At 40.4% G+C, this 23,592-nt stretch overlaps 1 protein-coding gene across 1 annotated transcript in view; it reads right to left on the bottom strand.

The window, feature by feature from the left end:
• CCNYL1 (cyclin Y like 1) overlaps window positions 1–19,239 on the bottom strand; it is a 33,336-nt gene extending 14,097 nt beyond the window's left edge. The window contains exons 1-5 of the mRNA XM_039352887.1: window positions 18,762–19,239; window positions 6,479–6,553; window positions 5,529–5,563; window positions 3,016–3,116; window positions 491–526 (exon numbers count right to left, since the gene is read on the bottom strand). Of these exons, the coding sequence (XP_039208821.1) occupies window positions 491–526; window positions 3,016–3,116; window positions 5,529–5,563; window positions 6,479–6,553; window positions 18,762–18,999 (485 nt within the window). The 5' untranslated portion in view covers window positions 19,000–19,239. The remainder of the gene's footprint in view (window positions 1–490; window positions 527–3,015; window positions 3,117–5,528; window positions 5,564–6,478; window positions 6,554–18,761) is intronic.
• Window positions 19,240–23,592: the final 4,353 nt, after the last annotated feature.

Genomic DNA, 23,592 nt, shown 5'->3' with positions numbered 1-23,592 from the left:
ATGTTGGATTTTTGTATCTTAAAATTGATTTATGTGTGGCCTTTGGCTGTAATAAATTGATATTTGATATCTTAAAATCTAGGTTAAAATGATAGCTTACTCAAAAGTCTTAAGAGTTTTACATTTTCTCAAAGTATGTCCTTCTTCCTATCTTTAGACATCAGCTCATATCAAGTTATTCCACCATTGTTTGAAATTATTATTCTTTTAGATCAGTACAAAATATAGAGAAAATATCAAGATACGCTACAATAGAATAATAAAGTTACTATAAACAATTCCTACAGTTAAAAATAATTTTTAAAAATGGGAAAAAAGGAAAAGAAAATCTTTTTATGGGAATCCCAATATAACAAAACAGGCCAACATATCAGTCATAGCTCTTGATATCTTAAGAGCAAGTAGCAAAATTACAGACTGCATCTTTACAAAGAATTACAAGCATGATCATTACAAGCAATTTTAAACAAGAAATTTTAGAAACGCTCACCTGTTCTTTATGTGATAGTATATTGCTAAAGTAACACTGAAAAGAAGAGGTCATTTAATTAGAAGCAAAGCTATGAATGTAATTTTGATACATCATTTGTTAGATAAAGAACATTTTTAAACCCACATCCTATTTGAACTTTAGTTCTCTCCCATTTCCCATTTCCCCCTTTCACCTTAAATTCTAAAGCATTGGTTTAGAACAGAATATTGTACACGTCCAGGTTTAATAGACGTTTATAGAAGGTTAAAAATTATCCTATTCCAAATAAGGGCCAATATAAAACTGTGAACAAGCATGAATCTTGATACAGTCAAAGCACCCAAGAGTCTAAACTGTTTGGATATCAGCATGCACTCCAGGGTACATTAAGTGGAGGAAAGAATGCCTTAACTGAGTGGCTTCGAAGCGATCAGATCCAAGGGTCAAAGTATCTCAGTGAAGTTATGAATTCAGCATTCACTGAGCAGAGTAATTCTCTAATCTGCAGGATCCGATCCGGGTTGGTCACCTGGAACCGGAGGCTTTGTCTTCCAAGCTTTCAGGCTCATGCTGGAGCCCCCATCCCCTCAGGGAGCCCCTCTCTAGAAGATTAAAGTCCTCCTGAGAGGATGGGGACTCCAGGACAAGAGTCCGAAAGCTTGGAAGACAAAGCCTCCAGTCCCAGATGACTGACCCAGATTGGATCCTGGAGCTTATCCTGGGACACGTATATTCGCCTTAATTCTCTAATCTCCCCAACTCAAAGGCTCCAAATTATTAATATTTATAATTTATTGAATTTGTCAGAGGTAATATTCGAATAAAATTTAGAAAAGGGAATTAATTTCACTTCATTTCGTTCACTTGATTTAGGCACAGCCTAACTCCAATTCATTTTGAACACGATAGGACCTCCCTGCAAAGGGCTAAATCGATTTGCATGGATTGTCCTGCCAGGTTGACAAAGGTCAACGAACAGTATAAGGCACTTCTAAACAAAACTTAAACTGGGTTGAACTTGTGTACAGCTGGTTCCCAACAAAACTGGAAGTTAGTCTTAAGATCCTGTTATGGAAAAAAGGAGAATAAACTCCAATCTTTTCCCCCTAAATATTGCTACATTGATAGTTGAGACTCAGATGCATCATCCTTCAAGTATGTCATAACTGAAATGCTTTACAAATTACACTTAAAAGTGTCTTAGTTCCAAGCTTTAGCAGTTATTTCAGTTAACACTAGAGGAGATATTTCTGACACATTCTTTTTTTTAGATTTTTATTCTTTTTTTCATATAGAGCTCAAGGTAGCAAATATACCAATATTCTTCCCTCCTCGTATTTTCCCAAAACAACTCTGTGAAGCGAGCTGGACTGGGAGAGAGTGACTGGCCCAAAACACCCAGCCATCTTTCCTGCCCAAGGTAGAACTAAAATGCACAGTCTCCTGGCTTGTAAACTGATGCCTAAACCACTAGACTAAACTGGCTCTCTTCTTCATATTCTCATAGATTATTTATTATAAATGTATAATTATATATTTTTAATAAATATAATACAGTACAATACAATACAAAATATGCAGGTACTCCTCACTTAACAAATGTTAATTGGGACAGGCAACTCCTTTGCCAAGTGATGCGGCTGTAAAGCATGGTGTCATATGACTGTGCTGACTTACAAAGGCAGTTCCACTTGTGGCCATCAGGTAAATCCTGCACAGCTTCAACTCTCTCTCCCCCCCCCCCAAGTTGACTGCCTGTGGGAAGCTGGCAGGGAAGGTCACAAATACGGGAGGAATCAATAATTGTGAGCTGATAATTAAGGATCCAAATCATAACAACATGACCATGGGGGCACTGCAATGGCTTCAATTATAAGAATTGGTCATAAGTCTTCTCATTCAGTGCCACCGTAACTTTGGACAGTTGTTGAATGAGGTCTATCTGTAATATCAATACTATTTAAATGAGTTAATCTTATACAAAATAGGCCTTCGTTTGGGGTTCAGAATTAACTATACTAGTCCTGTTTTCCCTGCACTGCAGGATTCTATTTGCTTAGGCTACTGTAAAGTTCAGGTATTTAAAGCAAAACTTGAACTTCTTCTAAACTATGAGCTAATAATCTCTTCCCTAAAATGTGAGGATATTTAACGAATTTCAGCCAAGAATATATTGTTCTGAATTAAATATCTTAAGGTTACAAATCAACAATGATACATATCTTTGAAAATGGTCAAAGATAAGAATAGGAACAATAGGATTAGAAATCAGTATCAAATAAACAATGAATAACAGGGGTGGGGGGAATAAAATATTAGCTGTATCCCCACTTCCCAAATTTAGAGGACTTTGGAATCAAATTGATGGTAGCATATAGATGTTGCTCTACCAATACTGGGAATAAGGGGGAAAAGAAATCTGTTTTAGCCTATACTGATCTACCACTTCCTCTAGATTTGGTATGAATTTTTCTTGGATTTGCTGTTATTCATAGATTAAAGTGAGTTTAATCCAATATAACCTCACACAAAGTGATACATACCATTTTATTGTGCTCCTAAGATTAGGTTGGCTGACGGTGCTGTCATCTATAAATATAGTTGAACATGAACTATACTTTTTTGTAAGCTGCCCCGGGGAAACCTATGTGGAAAGAAAAAATATATATAGGAGTTTGTAAAAATGTTTCAAAACCCATGATTTCTGGGTTTAATCAGGATTCAGTACTATGCATGTTAGAATCACATAGACAATATTATTAACTAGAACAAAAATATATGAATAGAATAGAATAGAGCTGGAAGGGACCTTGGAGGTCTTCTAGTCCAGCCCCCCGTTCAAGCAGAAGAACCTATACCATCTCAGACAACTGACTGTCTAGCCTCTTCTTAAAAATCTCCAGTGATGGAGCGCCCACAATTTTTGAAGGCAAGCTATTCCACTGGTTAATTGTCCTCAGTGTTAAGATTTCTCCTTAATTCTAGATTGCTTTTCTCTTGGTCAGTTTCCAACCACTGTTTCTTGTCCTGCCCTCTGGTGCTTTGGAGAATAGTTTGACACCCTCTTCTTTGTGGCAGCCTCTCAAATACTGGAATACTGCTATCATGTCGCCCCTGTTTCTTCTTTTCTTTAGACTAGCCAAACCCAAGTCCTGCAGCCTTTCTTCGTATGTTTTAGTCTCCAGGCCTTTGATCATCTTAGTTGCTCTTCTCTGAATTTTTTCCAAACTCCCAACTTCTTTTTTGTGATATGGCAACCAAAATTGGCTGCAGTATTCCAGGTGTGGTCTTACTAGAGTTTTATAAAGCAGTACTAATACTTCACGTGATCTTGATTCTATTCCTCTGTTTATACAACCCAGGATTGTATTAAGGAGGGCATTTAAATAGCTGACCTGAGAATCAATAAGATAGCAAAAAGAAAGCAAAAGAAAGCAAAAAGGAATATTTTCAGCAATGGCTTGTGGTGATATAAACACCAGTGGACACCACTATTTTTCTTTTCTTGGTACCTGTTTTTCTTTTAAAGACTACCTGGCAAAGATAAAGAAAAGAAATAAGACTTTCCAAGTAATAAAACACATGGCAGAAATTTGTTTGATCATTATGTTGAACACATCAGCACTTGTCGAAATATCAGGAACAAATTCATTGAGGTTTCAGAGAGAAACCACAATGGAGTGAATCACTCTCCCAGTCCCAGCTCAGATCAAGATCCATTTGTTGCTATTTTAAAAAGGGTAAAATTGATGTGACTATGTATTTAACATTTAATACATCTTCACATCAAAGCAAGGGGAAACAAATGTAGTTAATGCAGCAAGAATAGATCAAACATTGGTATTCAAATCCAGGAAAGACTCATCTGTAAAAGGGAATGCTACATACTAACAGCAGTGAGATGACTGAAACCTTGCAGATGTTTCCCCTATCCGCAATAACACTTTTACATTTGCAGAACAAGATAGATTCTCCAAACCCCTTTGTTTCAAAAACAAAAACCGAGTGACAAACTCTGGTCTACCTGTTCAGACTAAGATCCAATTAATCCAAAATTCCTTGTTGGAGTTCTTAGCAATTCAGAGGCCTTGGGTGAGCTATTTGATATATCACTAGTCTGCTGCCTCTGTGTGTTTGAGAACCCTAGGTGTTCTATCCTACTCTGGCAGCAAATTATCTTTGAAACAAATTGGAAGGAGAAGTACTGTACATAAAATTTATTGTGTCACTTTTAGTAGACAGCACTCATACAGAAGGCCCATGGCAAGGGACACAGTGCCACTAATTCCATAAATCATACAGATGTCCTTATTACTATTAAAGCATATATGAATGTGTCACAGCCTTTTACAGAGGTGGCGTTGCCTTTAAGTTTGTCTTTCCTCATGGCAGCTGCCAGACAAATCCATTCAGTGGTTTTAGCAATATTTTTTCAGAAATAGTTTGCCACGGTACTCTTTCCAGGGCTTGGGAGAGTGTAACTAGATTTATTAAAACTGAAGCACCAATTAGGTCAAAATAATATGCAGCAGCCCATTATTCTTAACTGGATTTATTCTGCTAAAGGGGATTTTTGAAAAAAAAAAATAATTGTATTTTCATTAAGTTAATTATTCAAACCAAACATGCACAACTTACGGTGTGCATCGTCTTTGCTAGAAAGCTTGGATATAAGCTTGTCCTACACCCACCTGTTGCCGTATGCTATTTAACTTTCTCCTGCTGTTCTGAAATAAAATCTATGGCTTTTCCTAGCAATAAATAGGAATAAGAGGAGTGGTAATGGGACTATTCTTCCTCTATAGCTTTAAAACTGTGAGTAGGAGTAGAACCGTTCTTCTCAGCCAACTGCATCTTCAAAGGTATCTTATAACTATCACAAAAGTAAGAGAAAGAGAGAGAGATAAACTCTGCGATGAAGTCTGGTTGTATGACTTGAAACCTCTTCTACTCCATTGACCAGAAAATAAAATAAAAAAAAATCATTCTATAGAGAAACAAGAACTATGAACTATTTTTTTTATTTACTCCTTTCACAGCTATTGTATGTACTTACATGGTTAATGTGGTTGCTCTTTCTCTTCTCTCTCACTGAAAAAGGAGAAACAAGTTCAGTCAATTTGTTTTTTAAATTCTATTTTAAAAGCACTTGTTTAAAGTTTTTCCTTTCTACACATTCAACCTTGACAATATTTTGGGACTATCTGAGAATAATTTAAAATCATAAAAAACGTAGTGAGGCAATTTGTTTTTTCTTTTTTTTTTCAAAAAACTTATTGCACCTAGATATTAAAAACACATTTCATGGAATAAATACCACTCAGTTCCACAGAACCAATTCCTTTTTTGTTTGTTTCTTAGATCAGGGGAAATAGCAATAATTCATCCTGTGAATTAGAGCATCTACTGATTCAACCATTTATTTTACAATGATAACATATAAAACAAGCCAATAAATAAATAAATAATCAACTGCACTGTTTCTATAAAAAGACTCAATGTCGTGAAAGATTTATAAATACTGGTTTAGAAAGGTGGAAACATGATGTTACATGACCATCAAGGATGAACATTAATATAAAATTATCTCCGTAAACGTTAGCATGTTAATTTGACCTAATTCAAGCTAGACTGAATTTTTTTCCCACTAGGAGGAAATGAGCTGACAGAAGTAACATCTTCTGAAGGCAGCAAATCATACTTGCTAGGAATATTGCAAAAGGTGCTTGCTGAGAAAGTCTCTTCAATCACTGGTCATAAGATAACCACCTTCTACTCTCAAATATGGCACCCAGCCATTCTTAATTATTCTACGGAATGGGGAGTATTGAGAATGAATTAGGAGGATTAAAAAGAAACCGTCTGAGACAAACAGCTATGAGAAATGCAGTGAAGAGCAAGCAAAAATGTTGAAGCAAACAGCATTTTGACAGATATGGGAAGGAATTAAACACCCACTCCATCTCTTCCCATCCTCTTTTTTAAAGGGAGCAAAAATTAGCTTACCATCTGTTTGGGATTTGCTCAAGAAAATTGTGCTTGCTCTAGGATGGTCAGATGGGTTTGACTCCAATGCTAAATCTGAAAGAAATACGAAGTGATACTATTCAGAAATGACTTTCTTTTTGGAAGAATAAACAACAGTGAAAACCCATTACATTACATTTTAAATCTATTTCTAGATGACCTCGGGATGTATTAATAAACAGTCCTAGTATTTATACATTGATCTCACATGCTCAGAGAATTAGACCTATATCTCAGAATCCTAGCAATAGCTCTAAACAGCAGAGATATTAGATTTAAAAGTAAACTGAATGGATAAGCTAATAGAATAAATTATATTTTCCAAAGAATCTCCAATAGCTTGACGTTCTTAATTTTCCATTCTGAGAGAAAACAAGTCAAGTGCTAAGTGCATTATCCTTTTTACTTAAATCAATGGTGTTTCCAAAAATTCAAAAAGCTGTTAAATGTATCAAATCTATAGTAATGGAAAATACTTAATGAAGAACCATAAAATAAATATGCTATCACCCTTATTATTTGTGATTGCCATGATCCCACCTTTAGTGGTTTTCTAAATCAATTATGGCTGGGCAAGACAGAGGAAGAGAAGCCACTGAAAGGAGGTTTAGTTTTAGTACGGTAATAGGCCTGCAGCTCCTGTAGCAGCAATATTGGCATCATGGTAGGTGAGGCCAGGCAAAGCAAAGCAAAGCAAAACTGGTTGTGTTGATTCACAGTAACCCAGAGATTGAAGTAACACTCAGGAAGAGTTGTACCGTCCTAATCCAACCCACAGCTGATGAGTTCATTACTCAATTACTACAAGGCAGACATTAGCAGAGCAAGAATCCAAAATGATTTCTGTTACGGGATTGCTAAACGCTCACATAAACAACATCCAGCAGTAGGCAACTCATAGTGCCAACTACGGAGAGTCACTAAATATCTACGGGATGGTGGAAGTGGTAGTATGGTCCAAATGCCTCAGATCTAACTGAGCAAATGGGAGCTTTGATATAATAATAATGGTGGATACTCTTTATTTGTTTGCTTCTGATGGCCAAATCCCTTTGGCATCACTTTCAATAGACAAATTGTACCCTCCCTATATCAGTCATGCAGGAAAGATGTGTTGATACTGCTAGCAATAAGCCCTGATATGTTTATTTCATCTCAGTAATGTACATATTTACCTCTCCATCACCATGCACTAGTTGGGTGAGACTATGGTGTTTGCTGCTGAAATTGCCAGCATCTCCTATGTGACAAAATGCAGGCTCATAGAGAAGGGACCTCCTTCACACCACATGCTATTTCTGGCTCACAGGGCACAATTGCTGCTGCTAAGATGCTCATGGTAAAGAACTGGGCAGCTATTATTGGTCCCAAGGTAATCTCTGAACACTAAGGTTTGCCAGGAATACTTTTATTGGTAAGTACCATAATAACGCTGGGTTTTTCTGTCATAGTATTTAGCGAAAGTTTAAGGACAAGCACTGCTGACCCTGACACCAGATCTCTCTGAATGTCTCTATTCAAAGGAATCACCTACATCAGAGGTCTCCAATCTTTCCGGGCGCAAGGACTGGAGGGAAGGAGAGCAGCTTCAAAATTGGTGTGTGTGCACACTGGCGCAGCAGTAGCATCCCTGTTCGCACATGCGGCATGCGCTGGTGCCATGTACGTGCACGAATGGCCACACCTCCCAGTGGCTAGAGGCGCATGTGCAAACAGGCTGCGGACACCCACCCTGTGCTAGCATCCCCGTTTGTGTCCACACACATGTGCAAATGGGGCCGTGGGCACTAGTGCGAGTGGAGGGGAAATGCGCACCCACGCACCCGGGCACCAGCCAGCCAATGCCACGGCCCACTGGCCAAGAGCCTGCGGCCGGATCCCTGGGCCGTGGACCATACATTAGGGACCCATGACCTACACTATCTGCTAAATACTAAAGCAGCTGTTTGAAGTGCAAGTAACCAGGCACGACATGTCAAAGTATATGGACATATTTCCTTGATCTTTTGAAAGGAAGAGTCATACATAGCCAAGGCAATTTCTTGTGTATGAAGAACCATTCTATTTTGCAATACATCTCTTAAAGACAGAGAGTGCCACTTAGAGCTATGGTTTCCCCCCCCCAACTGAAAATTCCTGAATGAACTCTTGAGAATGTAAGAACTTGTGTATGTTCTTATATATGCTCGCTGCCTTGACTTATTTATAAAAATATCAAAGGTGGAATAAAAATCTAATAAAACAAATAAATAATAAACTTTGACCGCCTGACTTCATACACTGCCAAAAACTATGGATACAAACAAGCACACCATATTTATAGGCTTAAGTGAGCCACGGTGAGGGGAAGCTAATTGACAATGACTAACTCCCTGCAATGACCACAATCTCCCCCTGCTTCTACAGAGACTTCCTGTCTATAAGAAATGGTCCAAGCTGAAGGAAAGAGATTAGGCTCCCTCCAGAAAGAGGGGAAATGCTCCATGCCCAGTAGCAACAGAAGTCAGGATTCAGGTTCTGGCAGATACAAGCATAGGAATCTCCTAGTTAGGGCAACATGCCTGGTGCATTTCCAGGGAGAACAGTAATGCCATCGGATGACTTGCTGCATTCTATCCTACTTAAGTGAGCTAGAGCAAATCATGGTGATGGATCCACTCCTATTTTGGGCAGACAATACCCAAGTCTGCTCAGATCTGTAGCAATCAACAAGGACTGATATATATGTGTGATGCTGGGAAGAAAAGTAAGGAAGTAGATTTCTCATACTCGGTTCCCATCAATCAAAATGCTTCAAGCTGGAATCAACCTAAAACATTCAGGTGTTTCAAGATTTGTTCCAGTGTAACATAATCAACTCAAAATATTTCAATAGAACTTTATGAATGAGATGTTGTCTTAAGCTTAAAACATTTTCAATTCTGTGCACACTCCTAAATATAAGTGCTATTGCAAAGAATCATTGCAAAAGTGTATGGGTCATATGGAAAGGGATCTTTCTAGTGGCTCTTAACTTAATAGATCTGAATGGTGAATGAAAAGGTTTTTGTTACAGTTCTTCACATATAAGTAGATTGATATCACCCATACTGAACGGAAGCTAATGGGAGATGGAGTTCGATAATTTTGGAAGGGCAAAGGTTTCTCATATCTGCATTAAAGCATGTTTTAAATTGAGTTTAGAAATGCACATGCAACCAGAGCTTCAGTCTACACAAAACAATCTATCTGATCATCCTCAAAAGGAGCCTCATGAAGAGTATGTTACGAAACAGCTCATTTTCTCTTGATCAGGTTCAGCTAAGTTAAGGTGACCAACTTTTTTACAATGAAAAGGAGGACACAAATAAATTGAAGAAAAAAATATCGTAAATAAAAGAAACATTTTATTCATTGCAACAATAATACAGACAACTTGCATGTGCAAAGTTTGCCAGCCAGGTGTTTTGGCGTGCTCAGCAGCAATTCCTATTGGCTTTCGAAAGCCAATAGTGGGAGTAGCACCGCTCATGCAAAAGTTGAAAAAAAAACCATCAAAAAAAGGTGCCGAAACACTGTTCTGAGCGTTCTATGAGGGGAAAAAAAGCCCTGCAGATTAGTCTTCAAATATCGAAAAGGAGGACATGAAGGAGGACACTTTTTGAGGGAGGACAGAACTTACAAAAGGAGGACTGTCCTCCCTAAAGGAGGACGGTTGGTCACCTTAGCTAAGTGTATCAGCCTAACATGTTAAAAGCCCTGATAATTTTATCTGTACTTTCCCAGTTGGTACAGTATTTCCACAAAAGTACAATTCCATTTAAGCCCAATTGAAAGCATCTTTTCAAAACACAATCTATGATCCCTCCATTTTGTCTGATTTAAATCCCATTTTACCTCAACCATCTCCAAACTGCCTTTAAACTGTTCAAAAAGAAAAAAAAGAAACTGCTCAAAAAGTGTTCAAAGGTTCAGCAGCTCCTTGGGATAAGTGGATGAAAATGAGAAGTGGATATAAATAACTTTTGCATATTGATGACACTTTAGACAGAATATTTGGAATATTTTTGTACCGCTTTCATATGCACATTTGGAAAAAAAGGGGAGGGAAAATGGAATGTTCTAGCATTCCACAGGCTGCTGGCCATGGGTTGGAGAGAACACACCAAATACTACCTTCTGTAACTATTCCTCAGGAAAGACCACAACTGTGCCTCTTAAGCCTAAACCACATTCCGCATTATTGGACTCCAACAAAATACCCAGGAAAAGGAGACCAGTTTATTACATGGTATGAGTCCCATAGGAAGCACATTCCAATATAAAGATATAATGTATAATGTATCCATGCCTAGCATTCAGACACTAATATGATTCCTTTATATGAAGCTGCCTGGAGTTGCTTTTTAGAGTGAGATGGGTGGCGTATAAATTTAACAAATAAATGTATGATTCTATACATAGCAACAGCAACGTACTAAATATGTTTGTCTACAGCAGTGGTTCTCAACCTGTGGGTCGGGACCCCATTTGGGGTCAAACGACCATTTCACGGGGGTCGCCAAACCACGCTGTCCGCCATTTTTTTCCCTTTTCCCTAGCTGTCCTACTCCCTCTTATTGGTGGCCACACCCACTTGGGGGTCACCACAACATGGGGAACTGTATTATGGGGTCACGGCATTAGAAAGGTTGAGAACCACTGGTCTACAGGGTAATTCAGTAAGTACATGCTTTTTCAAATTCAGACTGAGCTAAAAACACGTATTCTATCACACTGTACAAATATCAGAACAATTGGTTTTGAATTCAGAAAAGGCAGAACAACTTCTTCTGGACCCCAAGTAATTCTTTCAAGTTCAGGTAATTTCAATTTAAAATAGGGCAAACATTTTATGTACCTCTAGAGTAGGGATGTGTAAAGCATTCTGTGCATGGACTTTTCGCGCATGAAATAGCTATTTTGGGATGCTCTGTGTCTGGATTGAAATATGTTCCATCTGTGCATGGATCTGCCACACATGTTTTGTCTGAATATGGACTTGGAAGATGTATGCTATGGGCAAATTTGTATCAGTAGCTCAGAAGAAACAGACCAAAAAAGCAAGGAATGGGTTGGCAAAATATGTCAAGCAAGGGTGTTGTGGCCAAAGGGAAAAAGAGAGGAAGTAGAGTCAGGCAGGTGGAATATGTTGCCAAGGGTTACAATGGCAGCAAAGAAGTAAGGAGAAAGAAGGGAAGATCACTGGAAACAATTGGAAGAGGAAGGTAGAACTCTATTTATCCAGTAAGATGCTCCAAAATATTTTCAGCCCGAACCCAGAATGAGTATATTCCAATTCTGCTAGATTGTGGCAAAACTTGCATGACAGAGTGTGGTTGTTCTGTGCATAGAATGAAACTTTATTTTATATTTTGTGAACATCCCTACTCTAAGTCACTTATCTGAAAATTTATACAACACAGAGCCCCAGACTCTGGAGATATTCATTCAAAGACCCATGAAAACCTGGCACCAAATTGTAATTTTCAATGTAATATTTTAAGAAAATTATTATTTGTGGAATAACCAACTGTATTTACTGTATTTAATGTAATTATTAATTAAGTTTAAATTGACATTAAATCCATTTACACATGTTTGGTTTTACATTTTTTAGAGTGCAGCTCCCAGCATATCAATCAAATTCTATCCCAAAAGCTGCACATTCCTGATTTGCACAATGGTGAAAAAAGTTAAATTTTTGACATAGGGGTTGATTCTGGCCTACAAATATCCAAGAATCCAACAGCCTGGAGCTCTACTCTTGAGCACACAAATGTGCTTTCTACATCTTTACAAAGGGAAGGAAAAGCAGTTCCTCAGGAAACCCTTAGTTCAGAATCAGAGCACTGTGAAATGATACAATCTGAGGTTTCAACCTTCACCACTTGGGAAAAAAATGAGAGGTGGCAAAACAGTTTCTGTGAACTATTGCTTCATGATGTTCCATCAGAGTGTGTGATAGCAAAGAGTACAGCTTCAGGAAAAGGAAAAGGCTTTAGAGAGGTCCATTATTGTAATCTACAATAGTCCCTGGGAGAAAGCCTGGAAAATGTTCCCACTCTCTGGGTGGATCCTGTTTTCCCACTCCTAGCTTATAGTTATAGACGAAATATATTTTCACATCACTTCTATATTAAAAAGTCTTAGCACCAGCACTAAATCCATGAACGTTTCATATCAAATTTTCCTAAGAATAAACCAATTGTGGGAAAGAATTTAGCAACAGCAATTAAATCATGGCACATTAAAAACAATGATTTTTGTCACCAAGAAAGAGTGTAAATAATTTAAGCAAAGCTTTCCAATAATTCATGACTAATATTATAATGTTAAAAGGTTGATATACATTTGAAGAAACATAGCTTTGAATATAAAGCTTAATATTTCAAAATTTATTCAATATTTATAAAATTGAAATACAAAGAGCAAAAAATATTTTTCAGATATGTAAGAAAAGTCAACTATTTTTTATTTCACTCACTCTCTGCACACATGCAAGAACACTAAGCAATGTAATTTACCTAACAAGTAACAAACATGTTCTAGTAACTTGAATTCCTATAATGTTCTTAAAATCTACCCATAGGATTTTGGCAGTTTGTGTTCAGCCACTCAATGACTGAAATTAAATGGCAATTCTTTTTGCTAAATGTGTGAAAACTTTTGCTTAACCAACAAATTATTTTCTCTGTTCATAGGAATGCTTAGCTACTTCAGTTCAACTTGGCAATCTGAAAACCGGATCTATGCATAATTTGTTAAAATAAAGTTGTAGAACAGACTTGGGCCACATCTGTCCCCATTCTGCCCGTGTGAGGTCAATCAGAAATTAGAAATCAAATGTACATAGGTGTGTGTGCCGTAAATGCAATACAACTGCATTGCTTTTATTTTTAAGGTGACTATTGTGTGTGCATGACTACATACCATCATAGCTCTATTGTATGTCCCTCCATAACAATTCAAGTTTCTTGTGTTGCCTCTTGGGAAAATTTATTGCCCATCCTGTTGTAGAGTATTCAGTATGTTTTACTTTCAAGCATGTGCAGGATGATATCCTAAAAACAGGATTTATATATATATAAAATAACTTGTGGAAATGCTGAATGGTACTTGCTTCTGAAGCAAGCTCAAGAGTATAATTTTGTAGTATGGATTTATTTAGTGTATGGCATCTACAGAGGTCATGCAATCACTGATATACAAATTTAGTTTGAATAAAGCATCAGCAAACATATACAAATGGCATGTGGACAATACAATAAAAATTCTTCTCTTTTTACAACCCTATAATCCCTTTATTCGGGATAGAGTCAGAGTGACTGGATGGAGCTAAGTATTTACTAGCCAGATGCCCTTCCTGACACCTACGTGGAGTTCACAACAGGTATTTTCTCTTTGCGAAACATTTGTCACTACCTCGGACTGAACACTCAACCTTCCGAGTGGGAGGAGAGCATCTTCTTTACTAGGTCACCATAACACTGTATGTGAACAATATAATACAGGAGATAAAATATTAAATTACAATAAAATCATAATTTGTTGTTGTTGCGAAGTCGAGTCTGATCCATCGCGACCCCATGGACAACGTTCCTCCAGGTCTTCCTGTCCTCTACCATCTAATATGGAGCCATAGAATTTCAATGGAATAGATGTTATAAGGAAGTTATCCATCTAACAGCTTCTGGTGTGGCTGTGATGAGATCATCCCAGAGCCTTGAAATTTCCTGAGGAATATATTCCTGAACTATATATGTTATTGTTTGTTCCAGTGCACCACAGGCACATTTCAGGGTTCTCAGCCATTCCCCACTTAAAAAGCTTTGCCTTAGTTCTGGCATGGCTTGTCCTAATTCTATTTTGGTTACTACAATACTGGTTAAAAGTCACAGAGTGATGCCTATTTTTAAGAAGTGCCTTATGAAGCACACCTTGTATCTTATTCATCTACTTTGAGCAGGTTAAGCCTCTGTCCAGACTGAACAATTCAAGTAAACATAAGTCAATCGAGAACTTTGAAGATAACTCTAAGCTCTTATGTTTATTTCTTTCTGTCTTAATAGTATGTGTTAAAGAAAATTATTTATTTCCTACAATATTTAATTCTGGGCTGTACCATTGTTTCTGTAGCCATTTAAAATTGATTTTATATTACCTTTATGTTTGATTTTAAATTTGTTTTTCCCATCATCATTGCAGGCTTTGAAAATGTTAAAGCCTGCATTCTTAAATTTCATCCTAAAAACAAAACAAATATCAAATCCCAGTAAATAGAACAAAACCAAACCAATTATTTGTTATGATTGGGGTTTATTTTTGAGACTTGTTACAGCTCCATGCTAAATGATTAAAAAATAAACCTAGGATCATGCCACATGGCCTCCACTATATAGAGAAATGGAGGGGTGGATTGGCCAGCTCTCCTTCCCGAATGGGATCTCCAGGGCTCTAACATTGCGTTCGAGAAGGAGAGCCAGTCACACTGCTCCTTGGCCTCCCTGAAGTCTATGTGGCACTGTCCCGGAAGCAGGTACCATTTTGGTGTAGCCACAACTCATTGCTGCCACTCCTATAAGAATGTCCACTTCCAGAATAGTGCCACATGGTGGAGAAAAGTCACATAGTAGAGCGGCTACTTCCAGAAAGAGATGTTTCGAAAAGATAAATGACCAATCCATGATGCAGGGGGAAGAGGATGTGGAACCCAGTAGGATGGGAAACAGGCCCAAGTCCTGCAAGGACTCAGTGGAATGGGAATGTTGGCCCAAAGCTTGTGATGACCCAGTGAGGCATGAAACAGAACATGGGGATGCTTCAGGGAATATGGGAGGCCTCGGGAAGCCTGAGGTAGGCCATGTTTGAGCTGGGAAGGTGCTGCAGTGCAAGCCTGGGCCAGCACTAGGCTTCCTCCACCCATGAGATATCCCATCTCCAGTTAATAACCACCTTAGGGAGAGCAGTGATGGGAATCGTTAAGAGAAGCAATTACATGAGTGCCTTGCTTAACAGCCATTGTAATAGGCAGTTTAGAACTACCTGTACTCTGCATTCAAATGGGGCATCTCAATCATTTTGAGGTGCTTTGAATTCGAAACACTCAAAACTATCAACAGAGAAATCTTGTGCAGAAAGTAGGTTTTAAAGCTCAAAACAGGGCATTCTGAATAGTTTGGAAGTTTGGAAATTTCCTGTATAACACTAGTAATCATCATCCAAAATTTATATTCATCATGCTTTAGTTTATAATTACCAAAAGCAGCTAATACACAAAACAGTTCCAAGGTAATTCACCCATAACCAGTAAAAGTTGAAGAGTACAACTGTGCTTTCCCAATCAGTAATATTTTATTTATATATTAAATTCAGTAGTAAATCACTTCTCATATTTTGCTGGTTTAAAAGGTGAATAAATTCTCCTACATATAATCCCCATGGGTCATTCTTGCAATCAAGGAACCAAGATTTCCATGATGTTTCCTTCCTGATGAATTTTATGAAAATGAATGCTAAAGTTTTTGCACCATTTTGCTAGTGTTGTCAAAAGATCTTTCTAAATAAATATTAGCACAAACAAATAATATTAGTTCTATCCTTCCCACAAGAGACCATTCTACTCATTCTATTAGTTAGTAGCTCTTGATTGCTAAATCATGCATAAAATTAATCTAATCCAAGCATACTCAAGGCTGTTTCTGGAGTACTTTTGTACTTTTTGCATGCAGCTATTTTAAGGAATGTCATTTTTTTAAGAAAAAAAATCGCATTGTCTACTTTAAAGCATGAGCACTTTTTGAAATTTCAATATTAAATTGGGGAAAATAAAAACCAACACATCCCTATCAGTCCAATATTTCAGTACATGTAACTCCATTTAAATCTATAAATTCATTCAGTCCACGTGCACCACATGCAATCCCAAGGTCAATTTGGAATTACAAAAATTACAAAAAATTGTGACTAAATGCCTACTGTTTGAAAAGAGATGCATATGAAAGCCCCTGAAATAGGCTTTTGTTGGGGAACTATGAAAAGACATCACTCTCTCATAAAATGAGAGAAGGAGGACCAATCAGTATAAGTACAGATCATCCTGAAGAAAAATCTATGTGATTGCTGAGAGATGACACCAACTGGTTTGCCCATAATCAACCAATCACATAGCAACTCAAAGAAAAACAAAATATCCTATCTCCACTTGTGCACCTAACGATCATATCATTCTCCAACTTACTGCAATTCTCGTTCTTCCAAAAATGTTAAATGTGATGCCTGCCCATTAAAAGTTTTCCCATTTCTGAACTGTATAGGATGAACGAAGTAAAGATTAATTCAATCTGGAAAATGGGATGGGGGGGAGGGTGACTTTGATCAATTTAGAGCTTAATTTTCTTTATTACCATCTGTGTACCTCCTTCAGCCTTGCAAAGGATAGTGGCTTTGCCAAATCAACTATCAATACTAATATGTTTCAACCAATTCAGAATGCATTACAGGAATGTAATTATGTACAAGATATATGAAATATAAATTAACCAGTTTATTCAATTAATCCAATTTCCTGGTTTTGTGATACAATAGATTATACAGTAACCACACTGAGTAGTGCTTGACTACATAAACCAACCACAGATTTATACAAGAATGTATAGTCAGAAACTAGCATGTCTATCCAAACTTGTCCCCATTATAGAGTAACAGTTTTCTATTTCCTTGTAAAGTTAAGTAAAATGCTGTCTTGATTTAACAATAAAACAATCTAATCTTGAGTTAAGAAAAAAAGATGGATTAGAATCTGACTTTAATGCTGTATCTCAGTTGTTGGCTTGGCTATAGCTCGGCACTATCCAGTCAAAATAGTATCAGGTTCCAAACCCCCTTGCTTTGCTGTTTTCATTCTTTTTAGAAAATGTATAGCACTTCACAAAATAGCTAATATGCAGGTATGGGATATGAATGGAAGAAACCATCTGAAAATCAGAAAAAAATGGTGTTTTATGTTATAGCATTTTATTGTGTTTTATGTTAGGCATCCTGAATATTTTGTATAAAATTGGAAGCCATTTATCTAAACAAGCATCCTTTCATGTGTCAAATACACAGAAACTTAATTACATGCTGTTACATTTCTATATCTAGGTTCAATTTTGCTCAAAATATGACTATCAAAGCTTATTACTAATTTACTGAGCAGGATGGAACTGCCCCAGTAATTTAGACAAATTCCAATTATAACTAAACAAATTCAATTTACTGAATTTCTGAGACTTTCATGAACCTCATAAAGTTACCATTAATATAATTGCATACTGGGGATCATTTCTTCACCTTAAATGTTACCCAAATATGTTGAAATCCTTTGAAGGTGGAATCTCTTATTCTACAGAGATGTACAAGCAACATTTTCCCCTTTCACCCCATGAATATAGAATTAAAAATCTTCTCCAGAAAGTCCCCCAAATCTTCTGCAACAAATATGGATGATATTTAAGCAGATCAACGAATCATTTCCAAAAGCAAATTTCAATCTATGAAGAGACATCATTTCACAAATGCAACGTTACCATGCATATGAAAATGTCCAGCAGCAGAAACGAAAATAATTCTGGAAGAAAAAAAATGTACCAACTCCAAGCACAGAACTGCAACAACTCAGGCAACTGCTGCTCAAAATGATCAGGAAAAACAACTAGTGATCTGAAAGGGCTGGGGGGGGGGGGGAATTCTCTCTCCAGGTTTTTTTATTTCGAGTCCATTAGAGCATGTTGATGTCTCCTCCTCAAATGAGCAAAAGTTGGCAACATTATTTCAACTCATGATGACTGCATATCCGTTTTAAGAGAAAATTTTGATTTTAAATTTGTATTTTGTAAATGGATACAATTTTTATGCTTTCACATGTATAGCTTTTGTATTTCACAAAGACACCTAATGCTTGTTATGTGAGTGGGCCTAATTACTTCCTTCCAGAAAGTTGACCGTCTCACACCCACAATTGGAAACCGGCCAATGTTCTGCGTTAAACGTGACAGAAGCCAGGTGGGCCGTGCATAGTGGCTGGAAAGCAGACACCCCCGCGAACCCCATTTTCCTCGAATAACGGGGGCGTACGCGATTCTTTAAACGGAGGCTCGCTTACTCTTCGCGCCGAACACATTTGCGAAGCATCGCCGAGGGTAAAAACGCTCAGTTTCGACAACGCCAGCCCGTACTCACAGCAGCCGCTGTCACTACTCACCATCCGGGAACTCGCGGTCGCTGATGTGCTGCAGGTGAGGGCCCCCTCCGCCGGGATCCGAGTCTCCCGAGTCCGCCTCGGCGATCTCCCGATAAGCACCGGCCCTCCGCTCTAGCCCCGTCGCCGCGGGCCCGGCCCCCGCTCGCCCACCGCCGCCGGCCCCCAAAGCAGACCCGCGCGCCCGGCCGAGCTTCGGGCTGGCACCGGGAGACACGCAGCAGGTGACGGTGTTGCCCATGCTGGCGCGGGACTACTGCCGGCGCCGCCTGGGCTGGGCCCGAGCGGGGCTGCAGGAGGCCGCAGCGACGGCCACATCAGCGCCGTCTCATTCTCGCTTTCGCCGCCGCCGCCGCCTCAGTGAGGCGAGCCCAGAAGCCGGAGAAGGAAGACCGGAGGCTACAGCCCCCTCTCCACCAGGCGGCTCTGCGACGGCGCTCTCACGCGGCACCCGACAACCAGCCAATCACGGGCCGCGCCTTACGCCCTCACGTGATCGCGGCGGCCGTCCCGTCCCAGGGGATAGCCCTGGTGGTGCCACCTAAAACTATGTAGCAGGGCGGGGCCGGCTGCGCTCAGCTCTCGGCGCGTCCTCTCCGAGCGTTCGAAAAGGAAGCGGGGGGGGGAAGGGAGGCGGGGCTTCGCTTCTCTGTACTCGCTGGGCGGGGTGCGCTTCCTCTGGTGAAACTCGTCTGTGCCGGCGCTGGAAGTGGAAAGGACGGCTGAGCCGATATTAGGCCGGAAACGATCCCGAATCCCAACCTTTTCGTATCTCGAGGGTGCTACTCCTTTTCCGTCCTGCTTCTTCGTGCCTGCCGATAACAACCTTGTCCCAAATAGCCCGACTTTCACACAGCTGCTGTGGGAGGGGCACGTCCGGGTACCCGCAACTGACCGATCTCGCTCGCTTAGAGCCGGCAGGTGGCAGTATCGAGCCGACCGTGCCTGCCTTCGGGAACAGATAGCGGCTATGAACCAAGCAAACGTCTCCGGGGAATCCCAGGACTGGTCTGGAAGAAGGGCGTGGCAAACCGGTTACGTAGCATTGCTAAGAGAATGACGGGATGTGGCCTCCGTGGAGTCACACTAGGAATCGAATTTTATTCCAGAGAAAGTAGGGCACGGTGCCACCAAGTAAACATAAACCATACAGTAGGCCCACCATGCACATCCCCCCCCCGTTTGTTATTACTTGACTATCCTGTGATTTTAGTAGACCTTATGGATTTTTATTGTCCTCCCCCATGAAATTAGAGTATCTTGGATTCTTTAGTGCAAAAATGTTACGGGGGGCGGGAGAAGTATGGTGATTGCTCCCTTTGCCCACTACAACAATGAAGGCCCCTAGTACTTCAATATATTTGAATTTAATATAACACAATAAGAATAACAGAGTTGGAAGGGACCTTGGAGGTCCAACCTCCTGTAGGAAGAATTTTAAGACACCCCTCCCCCCATTCCCATTCCAAAGAACCATTCGCAAAGGCTAAGACAAGCCTTGCCTCCCAGCCAAGCAGAATAGCCTCAGGCAAGTCCCCCATAACATTTTTGCCGTTCTCCTCAAATCGTAGACCCAGGCTTTTATCCAGCAGCAGCTAGCCCAGTAGGAGGCTGAATTATTCACCTTGGACCCTATCTCGTTTGAGTGATGCACTATGCTCAGTTCTGCCACCCTACTGCCCACGGAACAGTCTGATGAAACTTTGTATGACTCTCTCTACCTGATCCATGATGCTGAACTACCCCAGCCCGACCTGATTGATGTATCTTTGCAAAACCCGGATGTAAAAATAGATCATCCTATATACATGAAACTGGGCTTCCCTGCTGCCTTCCACCTATAGCACCCAAGCGGCTGAGCTTTAACAAAAGCATGCAAAGCTGCTGAGAAGCAGTCTACTAACATATATACAATTCTAGATATGTGTTGGGGTTTGCCCTACAATAGGGGCTTTGTGGAAGTAACGAGGGTTCTTAACCTCGACTAGGCATCTAATTGCCCTTGCAGCCCTGGCAGTCATCCATTGTAAAGGGACCTCCCCCAAGTCACAAAGGGGAATCAGTATGCAGATGCCACTGCAAAATGGGTCATACCCAACCCGTGCCAGTGTCAATCACCCTCCCAACCTTGAGAGTCAGCACAAGGATCCCTTACCAGGATCTCTAAGCCAGGGCTTTTCAACCAGTGGTACGGGTACCATCTGTGGTACATTGGCACCTGGCAGGTGGTACGCGACCATCCTAAAAAAATGGAAGCGGGGGAGTGGAATGAGCTGAACTGGTGGCAGCACTGCACAAGCCTGAGCGAGAGATGGCTGGAGCTGCAGGGCTGTCAGGGCTCAGCAGAAGTGCCAGGATCAATGCTAATTTCCAGCTGATCGGTGCTTCTTCGGGGCTGTCAGGGCTCAGTGGAAGCACCAGGATCAGTGCCAGGCTCCAGCTGGAGCTTGGCGCTGATCCTGGCGCTTCTGCTGAGCCCTGAAGCACCAATCAGCTGGAAAGCAGCACTGATCTTGGCGCTTCTGCTGAGCCCAGAACAAGCGCTGATCAGCTGGAATGTTGCAGCATCTTCAAGGTCTTGTGATTTACATTCAGATGCTTGGCAACTGATTCATATTTATGATGGTCACAGTGTCCCAGGGTCATGTGAATTGACCAAAACCTGCTGCAACCACCCAGCAGACGGGGGGAATAAAAACCAAATACCCCCCCACCCTGCTCTGACTTAGAGGAGAGGGCAGCAGAGGCCTGGAAAGAGATATTTGAGGCTTTATGGATTGGTTCTGGTGGATCCCAGACAGCAGACCAATAGTCCCCCCATTGACTGATATGCCAACACTGCATTCAAAGGGCCATTGCGGGACTCAGGCAATGGTAGATGCCATCAGGCGAGTCTGCTACATCCCAGGGGAATACACTGAAGCTACCTGCATAGCCAAAACTTGCCAGACATGTCAAACCAACAATGTCTCCTCCAGAAAAGCCATGCATGCAGGAGGAAGATCATGGGCACAACGCCCCTTTGAAAATTACAGTTCAATTATATCCAGCTTCCATGGGCAAATGGCTACCAATATGTTTTAGCATGTAGGGACCAGCTCACCCACTGGGTAGCTTTTCCCTGCTACCATGCCACTGCCCTTGAGACAGCACACCGCCTATTGAAAGACATTATGCCCAGGTTCAGAATGCCAAGTGTCTTGGACGTGGACCAAGGGATACACTTCATGTTGCAGATTATCACCCACATCCTTCAGGTCCTCAGGATCACCCAAAACCTCCACACACCCTGGCACCCATCGTCTGGGGGAGGGCTTGTGTAGAATTGCTAGAACAGGGAGTTCAAGATCCTACTGGGCAGGCTTTGCCAAGAGACCTACTTGTCATGGCCCCAAGCCCTTCCTATAGCATTGTTCCACTTAAGAACAAGACCGCATCGAGACCAAGGCATCTCCCCATTTGAACTCTTCTTTGGCCGACCTCTTGACACCCTTAAAGGCTTGGATCCACATTCACTGAGCCTAAAAAGAGGGGATGTGATTCTATCCTCTTATTTTGCAGCTTTACACCAGCGATTTGTGGAGGCACAGTGCTTTGATCTAGACACTACCACTGGAAGAAGCTCTCCACCCCTTCAAACCCGTAGATTGGATCTGGATAAGATCATTCACCAGGAAAACACCACTGCAGCCTAAGTGGAAGGGATCGTTTCAAATCCTGCTAACTACCCAGACTGCCGTAAAAATTGCAGAGAGAGAGATATCTGGATTCATTGGACTCACATGAAGTCAGCTGTCCTTGGCCACAGTGCAGAACCAAAAGCAGCGACTCAGGAAGGGCCCTGAAACCGAGGAGTGGGCATTACCGACTTTTTAAGTCTGTGGGAAATGATGGGAGGGATTGCAAGGGACAGGTGGAAGAACGTGATTAAAATGTATATTTGCATTTGTAACCTATGCTAGGGGATTTCTAGAACCCAACCTACTCCCTGACAAGGGAAATATTTGGGAGTACCTAGCACGAGAAGTCCTAAATACAACTGACTTCTGCCTAGTGGGGGGCAAATCTGTAAAGGACATTCTGACCACATGCCTGATGTGGGTAGCTTCGGGACCACAAGCCATACTAAACCACACCAAGCTTAGGGCTTTCTCACTCACAGCCACATACTCCACCATCTTTGACTGGGGAACCAGCATTAACCTCAAAGATGAGAGCATGTACACGCTGGGCATGGCTGAAATTACTAACACTGCAGCCTGTTTGAAAATGTCATTCTACTCTTCTAATCAGTTAGCTGGCCCGGAATACAACACTGTTGTCACTGCAGTTTTCTGGCTTCCAATATAAAAACCATCTTTCTGATAGCTTGCTTCCTGGCTTCTCATTTCATTCATCAGTGCTGATTGCATCGTCCCGGCTGGAAGGAACAAATTGGAGATTTTTTTTCCTCCTGCACCCCATCTCAAGCAGAGGACACTATACTATTTCAGACACTATACTATTTCACTATACTATTTCAGACAAATGACTGTCCAGTCTCTTCTTAAAAACCTCCAGTGATGGAGGACCTATAACTTCTGAAGGCAAGCTATTCCACTGATTAATCATTCTGTCAGGAAATTTCTCCTTATTTCTAGGTTGATTCTCTCCTTGATTGGTTTCCATGCATTGTTTCTTGTTCTGCCCTTGTGCATTCAGTTTTATTGAGTTTTTCAGCAATTGGGGAGGTGTGTTAATAATTCTATTTTCAAGAGGGGCTTCCTCTTTTGGCTTCTGCCACATATTTTTATTTTGTTAATATGAATAAAAGTGTCCTGGGTCAGGTCTTAAG

Source organism: Crotalus tigris, unplaced genomic scaffold (assembly GCF_016545835.1).
Source record: "Crotalus tigris isolate CLP2741 ecotype Arizona unplaced genomic scaffold, ASM1654583v1 scf7180000018485.2372832, whole genome shotgun sequence".
In the NCBI taxonomy this organism is placed as follows: domain Eukaryota; kingdom Metazoa; phylum Chordata; class Lepidosauria; order Squamata; family Viperidae; genus Crotalus; species Crotalus tigris.
This window is presented reverse-complemented; position numbering and strand designations above follow the sequence as displayed.